The sequence below is a fragment of the Chrysochloris asiatica genome, unplaced genomic scaffold (genome assembly GCF_000296735.1).
Source record: "Chrysochloris asiatica unplaced genomic scaffold, ChrAsi1.0 scaffold00014, whole genome shotgun sequence".
Lineage (NCBI taxonomy): Eukaryota > Metazoa > Chordata > Mammalia > Afrosoricida > Chrysochloridae > Chrysochloris > Chrysochloris asiatica.
This window is the reverse complement of record NW_006408532.1, coordinates 11,423,442-11,444,858: the sequence shown is the minus strand read 5'-3', so window position 1 is coordinate 11,444,858 and position 21,417 is coordinate 11,423,442. Positions and strand designations below refer to the sequence as shown.

The window sequence follows — 21,417 nt, the reverse complement described above, 5'->3', positions numbered from 1 at the left end:
CGACAGCACTTAACAACAACCACAATATGGAACTCTTCAGTTAGGTGAACTTTACCTATCTAGTCATAGCAGCTTTGCATTGATTCGAGGACATGGGAGAACAGGTTTCCTGTGGATAGGCTTTCTCCCGAAGATGTATGCATATGGGGATAGCTGTAGTGGAGGGTTATGCACATAGACCACTGAAGGTCTCAAAGGATTGTTTTTAATTCTCACTTAAAACCTAATGAAATAGGTACAATTATTATTTTAATTTTACAGATGCAAAATTACTTACAGATGTTTAGTAGCTCATTTAAGATCACATAGTCTTGCCTCCAGAGTTCTGGGAATCTCCCAGGCACCCAATAAATTGCTGTAAACAAAAATACACTAACATAGCTTTGGCTAAAAATGAAAGAAATTATAGAACACAAAGATGAAGCAAAAAGCTTCCTGACCTATTCATTGCAGAGTTCTTTGTGAAGATCTTCATTCTGGAAGCCTGGTTCCTTCAACAGACAATAGAGGCCCAGGAGGCCTCGCGGCGGTCTTCCTGCACCACACCTCTTTCTGCTGCCGCCCAGACACCTTGCTCCTTGTGTCAGTCAGGGTTGTCTTGCATCCAGTTGAGTTTAAGGACAATTTGACAGTATCTCATTAGTTATCAGATGGCCATACCCTTTGACCTAACAATGCCATTAAATAAGTGACAAATATAAGCATGAGAATGTTCACCGCTGCAGCATTGTTTAAATTCCAGAAGTTAGAAATCAGTCAGGAGACTGCTGTTCAGTGGAACATTGTTCAGTATTCTAAGTTTGTTATATTTAGAAGCATAACCCATAAAATTATTTCAGTTCTGCTGCATGTGGTGTTATGAGGAATTTTCACTTTCTATGTTATATACTTTGCAGTGTTTGGATACTTAAAATGAGCTTGTTCTACTTTTGTTGCCAAAAAAGAAGACAAGAATATGTTTAGTATTCCCTTTGGTGTTATAGTAGTTATTATTGGTAGGTTTTCTGAACAAATGGGTAATTTTCACAGATTTTCATGTTTACTAAATCTTTGGTTTTCCAGAATATTGTTTTCATATGAATAGTTTTTCTTAAGTAAGATAAAGGATGTTTTAATGTGGAAATTGTTGGGGGGTGGGGAGAATGAAACATCAAGTCACTTTCAACTCTACTAGATTCGTGTGCACTATTTTTAAACTTTTACCTTATTAAGTGTTTGCAGAGACTTGGCAGTGTTATCAGATAACAATAATAGCTGCCATTTATTGAGCATTTGCTCTGTATTGGGTCCTTGGCTAAGTGTTTAGCACACAATATCACCTTTAATCTATACAACAACCCTAGGAGGTAGGTCCTGTGGTTATGCTTAATTATATGTGAGGAAATTGAGGCTCAGGGAGGTGAAAAGTTTGTATGCAAACTGCCATACCCACGACTCACTCAGATTATTAACAAACCTGTTTACAAATCTTAAATTCTTATATGCAGTAAAGTTCTTTCTTATGTTCATAAGTTGTACTTTTTATGTATTTAGACATGGGGCAGTGATTTTAAGTTCGAGAGTGCCAAAATTTTGAGCCCCTTGTACTGTAGGTAAAAGAATGAGCAGCCCCCATGTTTCTCAAGATTGCAGTACTTTTGGAGCTGCCTCCAAGTGTTCAGCCCTGACATTGACTGATGTGGTCCCTTGTATGGTTGATATTAGGAGACTCCTCCCACCCCGTATAAAATTAAACCCTGACAGAAATCACTGCTAAGTTGGGATCCCACCTGCTGCTCCAAGTGACATATGAAAGAAGCCCAGTTAATACCTCCATTTGTCAGCAGTCTGCGGTGAACAGGCTTGCCCAAGGGGCAAGTTGAAAATTCGAGGGTGAAATGCTCGCACTTAGCCGGGCACTTTGGAAGATGTTGGTTTGGCCTAGGATATTGTTGTTCTGCCTTATATTTTGTTGAGATATGATTTCATGAGGAGACTTCATGGCTCATATCCAGACCATCCTCTTTCTCTCTAGAGAAGGGCATAGTCAGATCTGTAGCCTGTGTGGGTTGCCTCCCAAAGTACCTGCAGTTTTTAATATAATGGTCATTTATGCAGAAATGGTTTGTGAGGTCCTATAAACTAGTCTTCCTCTGAAGAAATGACTAGCAGATGAGTCATTGGGAGTTTCCACCCTTTTTTGGTATAAGTGCCAAAATGAGCAGCATTACCTTGGCTTGGTTTTCTTTAAGGTACCTCTGACCTTTGAAGTCATTGTCACAGATTTGATTGTTGAAGTGCCTTCAAGTGGATTCCAACTCCTTGTGAGTTTGAATTGCTGACCTAGCAGTTATCAGTCCAGTGCTTATTCTCCAGTGCCATACCAGGACTCCACAGATTTGATAGGTCATAAGAAGATCCACCAGCTTATGACATTTGCATGTGAAGAAAAGCTATTCAGATTTCTGTTTCCTTTTGTCAGTCTTGTTGTTTTAGTGCCATCAAGTTGCTTCCAACTCACCGAGTCCCTGTGTAGGGTTTCCAAGGAGTGGCTGGTGGGGTTTGAACCAATGATCTTTTGGTTAGCAGTCCAGTGCTTATCCTACAGCACCACATCAAACTATATGGAAAACTCTAGCAACAAAAATGTGCAAGGGTGAGAAACAGCAGGAACTCCCTTAAATTACTAGTGGGACAGGACTGGAAGGTGACAAAGCAACTTGGGAGAATCATTTGGCAATATTTGTAAAGTTAAATATGACATATACCTTACAATCTATCATTTATACTTACAGAAACTCTTTAGTGTATTCAGGAGGTATGTATGAGAATGCTCACAGCAGCATTGTTTGTAAATACAACAGCAGTAGACTATATCCCCTGACCAGAGAGTTGATACTAAATAAATTTGTATTATAGAATATATGGAATTTCACAGCATTGGAAATGAAAATACGAACATGAGTCAGAAATTATCTGCACCCTGGGTATGTTAAAATGCCCATCCACATCCATGGATGATAACAATATTGAGCATATATCTGGAATGATTCTGTTGAATAGACAAGTGACAGTGGATTATGTCACAAATCATTTGAAAATCAGCCATGGCTCTGCCTATGAAATAATCCACTTGGGTTTCAAAAAGTTTGTATAAGATGGGTGCCAAAACAACTCACAGAAGAGCTTAAACAGATGTGTTTGGACATCTGCAAACAAAATTTGAACTGATACTTGAAGGAAGGTAAAAGATACTTTAAAAAAAAATTGTTAGTGGTGACAAGACATGGATTCATCACTTCGAGTCTGAGAGTCAAAGGCAGAGAGTATGGAATGAAAACATCCTCAATCGCTGACCAAGAAAAAGTTCAAAACATTGATGCAGTTTTCTCAAAACCAGTAATGGAACACTATCAGGAAAATGGTTCAACAATCAACAGTGCCCATTACAGTGAAATGCTTACTGAAGACCTGAAGCCTAAAACTTTGTATTAAATGCAGAGGACTGCTATCCAAGGACATTGTGATTGTGAATGAATGACAATGCACGTCCCCACACCTCTGCCCACACTGTTGACACTTTGCAAAAACTTTTTTTTGAGGTGTTAAAGCATCCTCCCTATAGTCCTGATCTTGCTCCATGGGTCTTTCACCTGTCTGACTGCCTGAAATCAGCCCTTTGAGGACAAAGATTCACCTCTGATGAAGACGTGAAGACAGCAGTGCATTTGTGACTTTCAGCTTAACCTAAAACATTTTTTAATAAGAGAAAGTGTATTGAAAAGCAAAGAGAGTATGTCAAAAAATGATGCATTTGCCTTTTCTAATTTATTTTGATTAAAATAAATTCCACAGCCAAAGTATAGATAATTTTTACTCCCCTTTGTACCAGTATACATACACATCAACATGGTTAAATGCCAGACCTATGAATGAATGAAAAAGCATGAATGTAAGGATATTTTCAATCTACTACCACTTATTTCAAGGAGCTCTGGTAGCGTAGTGGGTGGTTACGAATCGGGCTGCAAATCGAAAGGTCAGCAGTTCGAAACTACCAGCTGTTCCATGGGAGAAAGAAGAGGCGTTCTGCTCCCGTAAAGATTTACAGCCTCGGAAACCCTGTTCAGGGTTGCTATGGGTCGGAACCGACTCGATGGCACTTAACAACAACAACAACAACCACTTATTTCAAGGAGCTCTGGTAGCGTAGTGGTTATGAATCAGGCTGCTAACGTCAAGGTCGGCAGTTCGAAACTACCAGCTGTTCCACGGGAGAAAGATGAGGTTTTATGCTCCTGTAAAGATTTACAGCCTCGGAAACCCTGTGCAGGGTCACTATGAGTTGGAACCGACTCCACGGCACACAACAACCACCACTTATTTCCTGGTTTGGCGCTGTAGGATCGCACTGGACTTCAAACCACAAGTCGGCAGTTCAAACCGAAGTGCTCCTCAGAAACACTATAAGGTTAACTATGAGTCAGAATCGACCTGACAGCATTTAACACTATCTATGTGGAGTGTCCTGGTGTGGCACTGTAAAGTAAACATTGGATTGCCAACTGAAAGGTCTGTGGTTCAAACCCGTCAGCCACTCCTCAGAAACCCGATATGGGTGGGCTGTGAGTCAGAACTGACGAAACAGCACTTCACAGCACCACCAACAACAGCCATTTATGTAAAGTTGACAAATACACACACATTAACAAAAAGTAAGGGATGATAAACATGAGAGTCAAAAAAGCGTTTACCGTCATTGGAGGGAGAGATGAGATTGAGAAAGGAGCACATGATGGCATCAACAGATTTGATAATCATTCTACTTCTGGACCTGTGCAGTTCAGTAGACTCACTTACATGTGGCTGCTTAACGTTAGATCAAATTTAGTTCCTCAGTCAGCATTTTAAATTCTCAATAGGCACAATTGGCTATCGAGTTAGGATAGTACAGAGATAGATCATTTACAGGATCACAGGAAGTTCTGATGGATGGCGCTATTCTGTAGCTTTCAGTTCATCCTTTGTAATTATGAAATCTTTCAGAGCTATAAAATCTCTAAAAGCACACATACACAAAATCTGAAGTGTATCTTCCTAAGTGTGAAAAATCAGAATAGTAAGAGTGGCCAGTAAAATTACCTATTACTAAGACTGCCTGTAATGTGAAAGCATGTCTTTGGTATTGCACTCTATCCCAGATGTTTGAGAAGTGGTATGGGCGGGACAAGTGCTGAAGAGAGGAGAGTGTGTCTGTCTATGTGTTTGTCTGTCTGGACCTGTTGGCAGAATTACCCCAACAGTGTTCACGTGAAGGCCTGCTTAAACCTCATCAGCACTAGGCATCTGAGGAAACGTGTAGTCAGAGTGACCTCTGAATCATCTGAAACTTGTCCTATTAACTCATTGTTTCAAGGGAAAGATGACAAATAGCCTGAAAGTCAAAAGCTGCCCTGGTTAGTGCTGTCCTCGATTTCCAAAGGTGAGGAAGTTGGTTATCATTACAAGAAACAAAAAAGCTCCACTTGATGTGTTGTGTCTTGTGCTACAGCAGCCTGTTTCAAGGCTACTGAAAGATTTATTGGTAGACACAGAGCTGCCTTTCAGTGTTGACATGGTTTCGCAGCTGTGCCCCAAGACAGCCTAGATTCACAGGCTGAGATTGGCAGAACAGAGAGAATGTTGTACGATACCTACTGGGCTGTTTGCTCACAAACTGGTACTCTAAGTCTGCCCCTTGGTCACCCCTACACTTGTACAAACCTGAGAGTGAATGCCTCCTTATAGTTTGCACCTTTGTTACCTAATTGTCCCACCTGGTCATGATGTTGTTGAAGTGCCATAGTTGCGACTCATGACAACCTTGTGCAGGATTTCCAAGGAGTGGCTGGTGGGTTTGAACCACTGACCTTGGGCTTAGCTATCCAGTGCTTTTCTTGAAGCATCACACTAGGACTATGTAGTCCTAGTGCCTTGCCTGTCTACACAGTGACTCAGGGAAGCAGTGGAAAAGGCGGAAGTTGGCTCACTCAGACCACCGAAGCAAACCAAAGAAACTGTGCATCCGGTCTTCAGCCGACTTCCCTTTTGTGTGTACTTTTCTTTCCCTGCTTTCATTCATATTTGCCTGGTCAAGTTGTAAATCCTCTAACATTTCTCCAGTCTTGGGATCCTGCCTGGTGAAAGTTGTTCTGTGTCTTTTAGGGACTCTGAGGTCAGCATCAGAAAGGGTGGGACAGCAGTAAGAGCAATACAGAAGGAGGCAAGTTAAATCAAAGAGGGAAATAGATTAACAGCGTAAAGTTGATTAAGACTTTCTGTTACATTCCTTTAGAAGGGAGAGGCCCGTAATTACTCAGGATGTTTGTTGTTGTTGTTGTTATGTGCCAGTGGAGTCAGTTCAGACTCATAGAAACCCTGTACAGGGTTTCCAAGGCTGTAAATCTTCACGGGAGCAGAAAGCCTCATCTTTTTCTCCTGTGGAACAGCTGGTAGTTTCAAACTGCTGACCTTGAGATTGGCAGCCCAATTCATAACAACTGTGCTACCAGAGCTGCTTAATTACTCAGGATAGTGAGTTAAATGTTTAGTGCTACAAAATAACCTGATTATGATCTGTAAGCAGTTGAGAAATAAGAATTTAGAGTTTGATCAATCTTACTACTCATCCAAATCATATACTGGGTTAGCTACCCTGGATTCAGCACGTAACATGTGCTGGAAACTTTGATAAATGCCTAGTTGCAGGATCTACATGCAGCATCTCATTTAATCTGCATCACACCAACCAGCTCAAGAAGAGCCATGATAACAACTTAATTTTACCCATTTTCCTAATCAAGAAGCTTTAGACTTAAAGAAATGACATTTTAAGTATTTTAGCCTAAGCAATTTGACCCTTTAAAATATTTTAACAGTCTCACCCTCTTAATCTCTCCATGAATGATTAGACTGTTCTCATAATTTTTGAAATATGAAACAGGAAATATAAGCTATATTTGAGACCCATCCTGTATGGGTGGGGAAGGAGAAAAAGCAGGGCAGTGGGGAGCTGGGGGAACCCCTCCATTCCAGTTCACTTTTGAATCCTAGGAGATGACTGTCGGCAGATGGGACTTGTGTTAAGAGCCTCACCCGAGCCTCTTGCAGAGTTGTTGCAGGTGAGCAAGAGAGGTGTACCAATTTCTTCTGGATCCGTGACCAAGTTTGAGGACTGAGAAGTGATTCCTGCTACTCTGATAAGAACACAGTTGTGATGCAGTTTCACCCCTGATCCCAGCTAGAGTCAGGCCCTGTCTGTACCCTTTGGTCCAGAGTGCAATAAACTAAAGGGCAATATAGCTTATCTGATAGGGCAGATCCCTGGCCACCTGGAAGGTCTTAGACAAGGGAAGTGAACTTTGGCCCTATCGAGTCATATGTCACATGCAGACTCAGTGACAAGGTACCATGTCATTTATTTGGAGGCTTTTTTTTGTTTTGTTTTAAATACTAAATTGCTGGGGAGTGGGATGTTAAATGATACATTCTTTTCATTTTTTTTTTTTTTAACTACAGATTTTCGCAATGCCTTGGCATTTTATTTCAAGCATTGTCAAGTGTTTTCTGTGAAGTTTTTGTTAATAAAAGCATCCCCCTCCCCCTGGATATTTTTTAGTTAGTTGCTTTGTTCATGTGTTGAATGAATATTTATTGAGTATTTTCTATGGGCCAGGTTCTATTGTTGGCTCTGAGGATACAGGCATGAACAAGAGTACAGTCCTCAGGAAGCTTGTATTCTTGTCAGGAAGACAAGCACATAAAGACAAGGGGGACTTCAAAAGTTCATGGGAAATTTTCATTATCTTTCAATTCCATTTTTCCATGAATTTTTTGAAGCCCCTTGTATCAATAAGATGGTTTCAGATGCTGGAAGGTGCTGTTTGGTGGTAAGAAAAAGAAAATCTAACTCAGTTTGTATTAATTTGTTGAAGTACAATTGCATGTCCTACAGTTCACCCATTTAAAGTATAATTGAATGTTTTTTATTGTTTCACAAATATAATTTTAGACCATCATCCCTCACCAAAAGACACTCCATTGGTAGTCACTCCTCCCACCCATCCACTCCCAGTCCTAAGTCCTAGACAATCGCTAACCTACTTTCTGCTTCTATAGATTTAGCCTGTTCTGTACATTTCATATGAATGAGATCATACAATATGTGGTCTTTTGTGACTGGTTTATTTCACTTAGCCTCTTGCTTTAGAGTCATTAATATGGTAACATGTATCCATTCGTCATTCCTTTTTACAGTGGAATAATATTCCATGTAGAAATTATTGTTGTTAAGTGCCCTCAAGTTCCAAGAAGTAGCTAGTGGAGTTGAACTGCCAACCTTGCAGGTAGTAGTCCAGTGCTTGTCCTACAGTACCACAGTAGGAATATATAACATTTATTTACTGCTTTATTAGTTGATCAGGTTGTTTTTATTTTGGGGATCTTATTAATAATGCTGTTATATACTATTAATGTCCAAGTTGCATATATTTTCATTTCTCTTGGGTATATATCTAGGTGTGGAATTGTTGGGTCATATGATAATTCTGTGTTTTAACCTTTTTAGGAACTGTTTTTTACAAAGCAGTTGTGGCATTATATAATCCCATCAGTAATGTATGAGGATTCCAATTTCTCCACAACCTTACTAAAGTTATTGCCTAACTTTTAGATTATAGCTATCCTAACAGAGCCCTGCTGTGGTTCAGTAGGATAATCACTGACTACTAATCACAAGATCTGTAGTTGAAACTCATCGATTTCCTCAGAAACCCTAATCTGGGTCTGGTAACTATGACTTGGGACTGACTCAGCAGCACTTGACAACAACAATAATGGCTGTATCTCCTGGTTTTGATTTGTATTTCCCAAATGATGAATGAGTCCTGATGTGGTACTGTGAGTTTAATGCACTGGACTGCAGAGTCACTTTGAACCGTAAGATTGATGGTTCACGCTCACCAGCTACTCCTCGGAAGCCCTACACAGGGTCACTATGGGCTGGAACCAACTCAACAGCACTCAACGACAACAACAATGATGAATGAGAAGTTCTGGTGTGGCACTGTGGGTTAATGAGCTAGACTACAAGGTTGGTTTGAACCACAAGGTCCACGTTCAAGCTCACCAACTGCTCTTCGGAAACCTTATACAGGATCACTGTAAGTTGGAACTGATTCAACAGCACTTAACAACAATGATGAATGATGTTGAGCATCTTTTCACATTTTTATGGATCATATATTTATATTTCTAGAGAAATGTCTATTCATATCTTTGGCACATTTTCTTCCCTAAATACTATGTTTTGTTGCTGTTATTGTAGAAAATATACACAGCAAAACATACATACACCAATTCATCAGTCTCTAACATGTACAAGCAACCATTCTCATCCTCCTTTTCTTAGCTGTTCTCCATCATTTTTAACCCCATATAGATAGTTCTTAAAAGAACGTAACACTCATGGCAGACTTATTTTGCCTTAAAATTCAACTAAACTTGTTCAGTTTTAAGAAAACTTTAGGAGATATTTTTGGCTTAAGGTTTAAAGATTATCTTAGGGCAGTGTTTCTAGGGGTTCATCTACCTCCAAGCCTCCAGAAAGTCTAGAATCCATTAGAATTTGAAGGTCTGCTCTGCATCTCCCCTCTTTTGATCAGGATTCGTCTATGGCATCTTTGATCAAAATGTTCAGTAATTGCAGTCAGGCACCATCCAGTTCTTCTGGTCTATGGCAAACAAAGCAGTTAGTTATTCATAGAGGCTACACATTCTATATCTTCCTCCTATTCCTGACTCTGTCCTCCTTCCTCTGTTGCTCTAGGTGACCAATTGTTGAGCCTTGGATGGCTGCTTATTAGCTTTTAAGATCACAGACACTACACAACAAACTAGGTGATAGAACAGAAACACTAAACACATTATTAGGTCAGTTAACTGGAATGCACCATGAAACCATGACCCTAAACCTCCAAACTAAGGAACCAAACCCCTTGAGGTATGTGGGTATACATAAGCAGCTTTAGCAACTATTCACTCGCTCTCTTTTGTCGTTATAAATATATCTGTTTTTATAAATGTCATTATAAATGTATCTGTTATATTTTTGCCAGTTTGACTGTTTATAGGTAAACAACTTTATTGACCGCAATTAAAATAATTGGCTATGAAACCTTACCCTTGTGTGGTTTTTCCATCACCACATCCCCCCTCTCCCCGTTATTCACACACCTAGTAACCACTAATAAATTTGGTTCTCTTCTATATTTGCCTTTTCTTGTCTTTGTATATAAGTAAGGTCATACATTTGTCTTTTTGTGATTGGCTTACTTGGCTCAGTATAATGTCTTCAAAAGGAGCTCTGGTAGCGTTGTGGTTATGAATCGGGCTGCGAACCATGAGGTCAGCAGTTCGAAACTACCTGCTGTTCCGCTGGAGAAAGCTGAGGCGTTCTGCTCCCATAAAGATTTACAGCCTCGGAAACCCTGTACGGGGTCAACTATGAGTTGGAACCGACTCCATGGCATGGCACATAACAACAACAGTGTCTTCAAGGAGTCCTATAGTGGTGCTGTAGTGCCAGTTTAAACCTACCAGCCACTCCTTGGAAATTCGATACAGAGTCACTGTGAGTCAGAACCAACTCAAAGGCACCTAGTTCCATACAAACTGTAACAGACTTGTTTCCATCCCCAACAGCAACATCTAGTTCCATACAAACTGTAGCATGTGTCCAGACTTTGTTTTTTTCTACTGGCTGAGTATGTTTTGTAGCACATCTTGTTTATCATCTATTGATGGACATTTAGATTGTTTCCACCTTTTGGTTATTGTGAATAATGCCACAGTGAACAAGAAGCCTTGATGGGACAGTCAGTTAAATGTTGCACTGCTAACCAGAAGATGGAGTTCAAAGCCACCAGTCTGCTTCTGTAAAAATTTAGCCTTGGAAACCCTGTGGGACAGTTCTCTGTCCTTAAGGGTTGCTGAGTCAGAAGCGACTTGATTCTGGGTTAGAGTTAAACATTGGCATACAAGTTTCTTAAAAAGTCTGTGCTTTCTAGTTTAAGTATGTAGGAGTGGAATTGCTTGCTGGGTCATATTGTAGTTCTGGTGTGACACTGCAGGTTAATGTGCTGGACTGCAAAGTTGGTTTGAACTGCAAGGTTAGTGGTTCAAGCTCACCAGCCACTCCTAGGAAACCTTATACAGGGTTACTGTGGAACGGAACCGACTCTGCAGCACTTAACTAAAACAACATTGCAGTTCTATTTGTTGATTTTTGAGGAACTGCCACGTTGTTTTCCACGGCAGCTATACCATTTTACTTTCTCATCAGTAATGAATAAGGATTTCAGTTTCCCCACATTCTTGCCAACATTTGTTTGGTTTTTATTTTTGTTTTTATCTTAGCCATCCTTGTGGGAGTGAAATGGTATCTCATTGTGGTTTTGATTTGCATTTCTCTAAGGACCACTGATGCTGAGCATCTTTTCATATATTTGGTGGCCATTTGAATATCTTCTTTGGGATAATGTATTCAAGTCGTTCGATTGTTTTATGATAGATTATTTGCCTTTTTGTTAAGTTGCCTAAGTTTTTTTTTTATATATATTTTGGTTATTCGACTCTTGTTGAATATATGGTTTCTGAAGATAATCTCCAAGTCTTCACTTTTTGGGTAACATCTTCTGATGAACTAACATTTTTAATTCTTGTCAAGTCCCTTTTATTTATTTTTGCTTTTACTGTTTGTATTTTTGTTAGTAGATAAACCATTGTTGAAAGCTAGGCCTGACAACTTTTGCCCATTTTCAATTGGCTTATTTATCTTTTTATTATAGAGTTATTCAAGTTTGTTGTACAAGGCAAGTCCCTTATCTGTCTTTTGTTATGGACCAGGGGTCTAAACACAGTGGTTCTGCTTTAGTCTCCATTGCTAACTCTTGGACCTTGTTCATGTCACCTGCAGTAGTTCCTGCTGAGATTAATTCGAAAGCATCTTTCTTTGCAGTTCTTATTCCGTATACCTCTATGTGCCCCTCCCCTTGAACATTTATTAGCTCATCGTATAGACGTTATAAGTTTACTGAAAATACTTGTAAATTCTGTTTCTAGAACTTGTTTTGATTGCCTTCAACTTCCACAATTCTGAGCAACCAACCTAGAAGGAAATTTCAGAAATTTAGACATGCAAGAGAAAAGTTTTACTGGATCCATATTTTCTTGCCTTTGAAATTCTGAACAGCCAGGTTAAAAAAAAAAAAAAAATTGGTTTGGGAGGATTGTTCATTTCCACAAAAAGTCCACAAACCACAGCTTCTTCCACTCTGCCTTCTAACAGTCCGTGCCCTTTCCTTTTTCAGACTCTCAGCGTTCTCACCTCTCCTCCTTCACCATGAAGCTGATGGACAAATTCCACTCACCCAAAATCAAGAGAACACCGTCAAAGAAGGGAAAACCAGCTGAGGTGTCTGTGAAGATTCCAGAGAAGCCACTGAACAAAGTAAGCTGATTCTCTAGATCTTTCTCCTGGTCTTTGTAGCGACGTTAGTTTGTGGCATTTTAATATTATTACCCTGGGGATTGAGCTTTCAGTACATAACACTTCTTCCATAGCATTTCATGGTTCTAGGTGGAGTCTTCAGCATCCTTGGGAAATATGAACCTCTAGGATGGTGAGTGAGTGTCATGTTAATCTGAGTCGAGCTCAGTTGGCTGGAACAGTTCTCCTTTTACAGATGTGTCATCCTCTGGGCATTTAAAATAGCTCAGTGCATCATGGTCACACCCCAGGATGTTGTCTTTCGGCCCCAGAGATCCCACATCATCCTGGCATGCATACACGTACTGGGATGTTTGTGGTGTCCGGATTGTCCATCAGCCGGCCTTAAAGGGTCTGTGCGCTTAAACATGCTAAGCTTGAAGCTCAGCCAAAGATGTTCTCAAGCATTAGTAACCTCAGCAGGCCGAATCAAGCCAGCTTTGTTGAGACAGCTGTTGATTTTTATCAACCCCTCCCTTCAGCTTAAAATGGCCATTTCAAGTTCTGTAGGAATCCAGGTTTCCTCTCTTCCAGGAGGCAACAGACAGATTTCTACCAGAGGGCTACCCTATCCCCTTGGATCTGGAGCAGCAGGCAATAGAATTTATGTCCACCAGTGCTGTGGCTTCCAGGTCTCAAAGGCAGAAGGTCAGTGTAATGTTAAGAACAATTGGGTTTGCCTTGCCTTCCACTGCAGAATCCTGGCCCCATGCTTTTGGGGATGGAAACAAGTCTGTTACAGTATCTTTCATGAGCTGATTGTTTGTTGAATGGGATGATTACTGTGAACCAAGGAGTTTATCTAAGCCCTCACAGTCTCTGGAAAGAGCTTGGTACCATGTGCAAAAGCTCAGGGATCCTTTCTGGCACTGTTTTGGGTGTGTGCTGCTTGGTTCCAACGGGTTCCAAGAGGAGGTGGGTGAGTCACATTTCTCAAGACCAGCTGTTCTATCTTTGAATTGCTGAGATGGTCTAAATAAAGGGTAAGATGCTCCTTTAGACATCTTTATCTAGCAAGACTCATGGAGCAAAGTGTGAGACTGCTGCATAACTAAGTGCATCAGAGCTGACAGCTTTCGTCAAGTCTTTCCTTAGCCCCACACTAAGTGCTTTACCTGCATTATCTCACTTCATCCTACAAACAACTTTTAGGGGCAGAAACTCTATTTTATAGAAAGAGGAAATTAAAACTTTAAGGATTGTAAGCACGTGGCCAAAGTAACACAGCACAAAGATAGGAAGTTGAGATTTGTACACAGCCCACCTGGTATCAAAGTCTGAACTTTCATAATGCTGTTACTTCCCCTTTATGAAAGCCAGAGTAAAAGGAACGCTGGTATCACAGTAGTTAAAGTTCTCAACTTCTAACTAAATGGTCAGCGATTTGAACCTACCAGTTGCTCTTTCGTCAAAAATGTGGTAGTCGGCTTCCTTAAAGATTACAGTCTTGAAAACCTTATTGTTTGTCGTTGCTAAGTGCCATTGAGTTGATTCCAAATCATAGTGACGCCTTATAAGGTTTCTAAGGAGCCACTAGTGGGTTTGAATTGCCAGCATTGAGATTAGCAGTCCTGTGCTTAGCCTGCTGTGCTACACCAGGACTCCATACAGGCAGTTCTATTCTGTCCTACATGGAATCCTGGTGTGGCACTGCAGGATAATGCACTGGACCACAAGGTCGGTTTGAACCGCAAAGTCCATGGTTCAGAATCACAAGCCGCTCCTGGGAAAACCCTATACAGAGTCCCTATGAGTCGGAACTGACTCGACGGCACTTACCAACACCCTTCTGTCCTACAGGGTCTCTGTGAGGTGAAATGGACTCATACAGACCCTGTAGGACAGAATAGAACTATGGTTTGTTTTTTGTTTTGTTTTTAATGTTTGAAAGCCAGTTTATTTTTTAAAGCCCTCACAAATCTAGATATTAATTCTGACTCTTAATTGTTCATAAAAATAAGTTTAGCAATACAAGATGAAAACAAGCCTTGTAGACAGATCAATCCTTAATCTTATGATCATGGGCAGCATAATTTATAGTGGTCATCGATTTAATGCAACTGACAAACACTACCATGCTGTATAACACAATAGTCTTGAATTTTTGTTTATTTGACCAGGAAAATACCTTAAAACTCTAGTTAAAAGTGTAGGAAATAAATGTCTTTGGTCTAAACATCTTACTAAATAGAATAATAGTTTTTTTCTGCACCATCTGTTAGCAGAAGGAACCTAAATATCAAGTGAAATACTCCGAATATGCCAGCTTGATCTAGATTCCAGATTGAAGACAAATATTAAAGTGGAAGATTTTATCTGTGCATCCATTATTCTTTTATTACAATCTGTTTATCAGCCTCATGGAACTGAGTTTAATGTTAAACTCCAAGAAGAGTAGTTAAAGTTGTTATCTAACACTAGGCCAAGCAGTTTTCCATGTTCTTTATTTATCTATTATCCCAGATTTTGTAATTATTATTTCTTCTTTATTATTCCATGTTAAAATGACTGTGTTCTACCTGTGAACTGTGATAGAAAACTTTAAGCCACTCAATTCTTGAATTTATTTTCCCCTTTATTGCCCCAAGAGAGGTCCTTGGGGAAGACTTGATACTGGGAGTTCCTGCAAACTCCAGGAAAATTTGGCAATGTTTGGGGACACTTGTGGTTATCACAACTAGAGGGTCAAGAAGATACTTCTGGCATCTAGTGGGTTGTTGTTAAGTGCCATTGAGTCAGTTCCGACTCATAGCAACCCTGTATAGCGTTTCCAAGGAGTGGCTGGTGTGTTTGAACCACTGACCCTTCAGTTCAAACCGACTTTGAGGTCGCGTGTGTATCCTATGGTGCCACATCAGCACCCCATCTAATGGGTAGAGGTCAGAAATACCGATAAATAACCTATGATGCACTGGGCACTCATCTCCCATATATCACTCCATATATCAATAGTACTGAGATTGGAAAACACAATTCTTTAACAAGAAACTACCCAACAAAGAATGTTACTCGTCTTTTTTTTTTTTTCTTTTTAATTGCCTTCCTTGTCTCTCTAGTTAGTATGCGTCTTCACTCTAGTCAGTGAGTAATTCTCTGTACCCTTCCACCCCTGGTAACCATCATAGAATGTTTATCATAGCAATATTGGTCAGGAGGGACCAGTCGCTGGAGAAGGATAGCATGTTTGTTAAGGTGGAGGGTCAGAGAAAAAGAGGAAGACCCCCAGTGAGATAGATTGGCAAAGTGGCAGCATTAGTGGGCTCAAGTGTGACAACAATTGTGAGGTTGACTGTGTTTCATTCTGTTGTACATAGGGTCGCTATGAGTCAGTACTGACTTGATGGCACCTAACAACAACAACAGCCATTGGTCTCATGCAGTGTCTTTCCCCTTGCAATGGACTAATTCATTGATCATCCCATTTAAGAGGACTGAATTCCTGTGCTCTGTCTCAGGTCACCTGCATGGGACAAAGTAAGAGCAAACCTGTTGCTTATAGCAAAGGCCCAAAGATAAAACTGGAAATGTTGGGGAGTCTATCAAGGTGTATGAACCTAGAAAACTGTGTCAGAGCAATCTTAACCGTATGGTACAAACCCTGTGTAAGGATTTCCAAGGAGGGACTAGTGGGTTTGAACCACTGACCTTGTTTATCCTACAGTGCCTCCGGGACTCCACATATTGAGGGCCAGTTTTTGTCTAGGCCCTCTCCAGGATGGTTTCACAGTGCTGTTTTATTTCATCTTCGCTATAATCTTGTGGGAATGTGCTCATTATTCCCACTATACAGAGGTTTTGTCTTTTGCCCAGGTTTTCTTAATAAAAATCTAGAGACTGGTTCTAAGTAGTTGTAGTCGCCTACATCTTTTTATGGAGTCCTAGTGTGGAGTCCTGGTGTGGCTCGGTGGGTTAATGCGCCAGACGGCAAAGCCGTTTGAACTGCAAGGTCCGCGGTTCAAGCTTACCAGCTACTCCTTGGAAACCCTATACAGGATCACTATGGGTCGGGATCAACTTGATGGCACTTAACATCTTTTTATTTAAATTTGTAAACTCAAAGTACCTGTAATGAGTTTAAAAACTCTTTTGCAACTTTTGAAAATTCTCTTTTCCCTTCTAGATTTTTACATCTTCTTTCCTCTTTGCTTTATTGTTGCTATTATTGACACTTAATCAATTCCAACTCCTAATGACCCTGAGGGACAGAATAGAACTGCCCCATAGAGCTTCCTAGTCTATAATATTTACAAGAACAAATCTCCAGATCTTTTCTTCCTCGAAACCTCTGGGTGGGTTCCAACCACTGACCTTTCTTTTAGCAGCCAAGTGCTTAACCACTGTGCCACCAGGGCTCCTTTGCTTTATTAGCACATAGCTGTATAGAGTCTGTTAGATTTTGTAAAATACTTGGACACTCTCACTCAGTCCCCACATCAGACTCTTTAAATACACAAGGCAGATATTCTCACTGTTTTGCAGACACGGAGCCTGAAGCCCCTAGTTGCCACACCCAAATCTTGGTCCTCCCTCTGCCCCTGATGGCCTCCTTTAGTTTCCAGGCTCATTCCCCACAGCAGGGAGGTGGGAGTAAGTGGAGAGGGGATATATCTGCCTCTGAGATCATGTAACAAGGCAACTTTAGTAAAGCTAAGGCATTGGATTCCCAGTTCTAGTGGGTGCTCCATGTAGATAACTCATTCTAAACTCTTCTGCGTATGGGCTACATTTTTGCAAGAAACCATGGTTTAACAGCTGAAGGGCTAAGAGGATACTGCACAGCACTCATCAAAGGCCATTAATTCTGCAGAGTGGAATTTGCTGGAGAGTTAATGGATGAAACCTGACTCTGCTAAATTGTAGGTTCCTTTATTAGGAACCCCTGGCAGCCTGGGTCTTAAATGACTGATTTGATCTTTCTGCAAATGACAGGAAAATTCTCTCTCTGCTCTGAAATGTCTTGCCTCTTTTGAATGTTGCCCATCCTCAGTTGTTTGCCCCTTTCTCTCTAGCAAACCTGATACCACATTTGCTTAAAATGTTACCTGTTTGCTCACCAAGTTTCATCCTTGCTGGCTTCTAACACTTTTCCGATGTGCTAAGATGGCAATGTTTCCCCCTCTTGCTAGACCAACTGTGGTCTAGCCACATTTAGTGCCTACAAGCAGATCCAGGTTCTCCAGTGCCCTGTTGAAGCAGACAATACTTGTCCCTGAGGTTGAGTAACAAGTCCTGGCCTCTTTGGAATGGACTGTAAATAGCAAACCTGTCCAATAGTAAAAATAAGAAAAAATAAAGGGGAAAGAGAAGAGTAAAAGGGATAACGTGATGAGAATGGGGGAAGGGGATGCTTTTCCTCACCCTTGGAGAATTGTGATCTTAGCCATCTGTAGAATACCTTTTGGGAAGTATTCCCATTGTTGTGGTCAAGTGCCATCGAGTTGGAACCGACTCATAGCGACCCCATGCAGAGCAAAATGAAACAATGTCCAAACCTGGGCCAACCTCACTACCACTGCCACACTTGAGTCCATCAATTGCCACCTGGCTGATCTATCTCGTTGGGGGTCTTCATCTTTTTCTCTGACACTTGAGAGATGTTAAATTGGGTCATTGAAAGTTGTCTGATTAAAGTAACCATTTACGTCTTGATTTTATATATAGACTGTTTTTATATTCCCATAAAATAAAATGCCTCCACTAATGAAAATTTTTCATTTGAAATGACATTCCCCACTATTTTAGTAGGAGAGCTAGTTTTCAGGATAATAATCACTTTTCATTATATTCCTATCATTTTAAATGTTTTTTGGATTGTTACTGAAATCAGCCTTTTCTAGAAATCATCTTCTTGCTTCGTTGTTTTTCTTTGCCTTCTCTGGACCAGACAGAACCCACAGATAGCTGTTTTCCTCATATACACCCCTCTTAATTTGCACTGGACATTACGTAGTTAATGCTTCTTTGTAAATTATTCATTTTTGGATTTTCCCATTTTACAAATTATTCTGTTTTTCTTAAAATTTTATTTATTTTGCTGTTTAGAATATACAAAGCAAAACATTCACCAATTTAACAGTTCTACATTGATTGCATTCTTGGAGTTGGCAACCATTCTCATCCTCCCTTTCTGAGCCTTTCTTGCCTTATTAACACCTACTCACTGCCTCCTAAGGTTCCTGTCTCATCTGTTGTCAGTTCTATCCCATATAAATACAAGGGTGTTCAAAAAGTTTTTGGGAAAATTCCATAATCGTTTAACCCAATTTTTCCATGAACTTTTTGAAGCCCCCTCATAGTTCTTTTTTAAAAGCACAGTGCTCAAGGCATTTTTTTACTAGTTAAAACTGTTGTTCGGTTTGAAGAAGACTTCAGGGAATATTTTCAGTTTTAGGTAAAAAGATGATTTCAGGGTAATATTTTTCAGGGGTTCAGTCGCCCTCTACCTTCCTTTTCTAGTTCCCAGAAATTCTGTAGAGTTCATGAGAATTTAAAATTCTGTTTTATAGTTTCCCCATTTTCATCAGGATTACTCTATGCAATCTTTGATCAGAATTTTCAGTAATGGTAGCCAGGTACCATCCAGTTCTTCTGGTCTCATGACAAAGGAGGAAGTTGTTTACAAAGGCGATTAGCCACACATTCCATTGTTGTTGTTGTTATGTGCCATGGAGTCGGTTCCGATTTATAGCGACCCTGTACATGGTTTCCGAGGCTATAAATCTTTACGGGAGCAGAAAGCCTCATCTTTCTCCTGAAGAACCACTGGTAGTTTCAAACTGCTGACCCTGAGGTTAGCAGTCCGATTCGTAACCAATACGCTACCAGATTTCCTTACACATATCACATCCTCCTATTCCTGATTCTTCTTTCTCTCTTGTTCCAGGAGAATAGAGACCAATTGTTAGGCCTTAGATGGCTACTTGGGAGTTTTTAAGATCCCAGGCATTGCACAGCAAGCTAGGAGGTAGAACAGAAGCACTAAACATGTTATTAGGTCAATTAACTGGGTTGTCCTATGAAACATTGACCCTAAACCTCCAAACCACGGAACCAAATCCCATGAGGGGTATTAGTATACTTAAACAGGCTCCGTAGCAACTCTTGTTTTTTTGTTTTTGCTGTTGTTGTAAATGTATCTATCACATAACTTTTGCCAATTCGGCTTTTTAATCACTGTTAAAGAGCCCCCTTCCCCCTTTTCCTCTCTTTCCCACTAATAAATTCTGAGCTCTATACATTGGCCTTTTCTTATCTTTTTATATAAATGTTTTTCTTTATGATTGTGCTGTTTCACTCAGCATGTCTTCAAGCTCCAGACATACTGCAGTTTCTATCAATCTTAATTTTTCCTATAGGCTAAGTAATATTCCATTGTATGTATGAGCACATTTTGGTTACTCATTCATCTGTTGATGGACATGTAGGTTGCTCTCACTTTTTGACGATTGTGAATAGTATTTCACTTAGCACTGGTGTACATTGCTTTTTGAGTTTCTACTTTCAAGTCTTTTAGGTAGGTATATACTTAGGAGTCCTGGTGTGGCACTGTGTGCTAATGCGCTGGACTGCAAGGTCAGTTTGAACCACAAGGTCTGCGGTTCAAGCTCCCCAGCCACTCCTCAGAAACCTTATACACAGTTGCTATGAGTCAGAACTAATTCACAGCATTTAACGACAACATGCTTAGGAGTGGAATTTCTAGATCATGTGGTAGTCTGGACTCCTAGCTACAAGGTCATCACTTCAAATCCACCAGCTGTTCCAAGGGAGAAAAATGAGGTTTTCTGCTCCCAGTAAAGATCTACAGTCTTGGAAATCCTTTACGAGGGTTGCTTTGAGTTGGAGCTGGCTCAATGACACCTAAGAACCACAACAACAACACAGTAGTTCTATTTTGTTGTTGTTGTTGTTGTTTTGTTTTTGAAGAACCAGCATACTGCTTTCCACAGCAGCTGTACCATTTTGCATTCTTACCAGTAATCGATAAGGGTTCCAATTTTCCCACATTCTTGCCAACATTTGTTATTTTCTGTGTGTTTTTGCTGCTGTTGTTGTTTTATCTTAGCCATCCTTGTGAGGAATTCCTGGTGTGGTGCTGTAGGATAAGCACTTGACTGCGAACCATGATGTCTGTGGGTTAAACCCACCAGCTGCTCCTTGAAAACCCTATTCAGAGTTGCTATGAGTTGGCACTGACTTGACGGCACTTAACAACAATTGTATATAGAAAGGCAAGAGGCCCAGAACAGGTAAAACAGTCCTGAAAGGCAACAAAGTAGTAGGATGCACACATCCTGAGCAGTTCAAGCTCACCAGCTGCTCCTTGGAAACCCTATACAGGGTCGCTATGGGTTGGTATCGACTTGATGGCACTTAAAAACAAAACTACAACTTATACACTATATATAATCAGTTGTGACTCATAGTGATAAAACCCTGTACAGGTTTCAGAAGAGCGGCTGGTGAGTTTGAACCACCAAGCTTGCAAGTCAAACTGATCTTTCGAGCCAGTGCTTATACTGTAGCACCACACCAGGACTTCATGTAAAGTTGGGAATTGGTTTTTCTATTTCTGTGAAGAAGGCTGCTGGAAATTTGATAGAGATGACGTTGAATCTATAGGTCGCTTTAGAGAGTATTGACATCTCAGCTAAGTCTTCCAATCCATGAATATCGAACATCATTCTATTTATTTGTCTTCTTTAATCTCTTTCAGCAGTGTCTTAAGGTTTTTATTATGTATATACTTTATATCCCTGGTTAGATTTATTCTTAGGTGTTTCATTCTGTTGTGTAAATTGAATTGTTTCCCTGATTTCCCCCTTCAGATTTCTCATTACTGGTATATAGAA

General features: G+C 40.3%; 1 protein-coding gene across 1 annotated transcript in view; it reads left to right on the top strand.

Annotated features, from left to right (window-relative positions):
• The window catches only part of RAPGEF1 (Rap guanine nucleotide exchange factor (GEF) 1), a 161,851-nt gene that overhangs the window by 51,645 nt on the left and 88,789 nt on the right, over window positions 1-21,417 (top strand). The window contains exons 2-3 of the mRNA XM_006834992.1: window positions 12,387-12,526; window positions 13,100-13,213. Coding sequence (XP_006835055.1) covers window positions 12,387-12,526; window positions 13,100-13,213 — 254 coding nt within the window. The remainder of the gene's footprint in view (window positions 1-12,386; window positions 12,527-13,099; window positions 13,214-21,417) is intronic.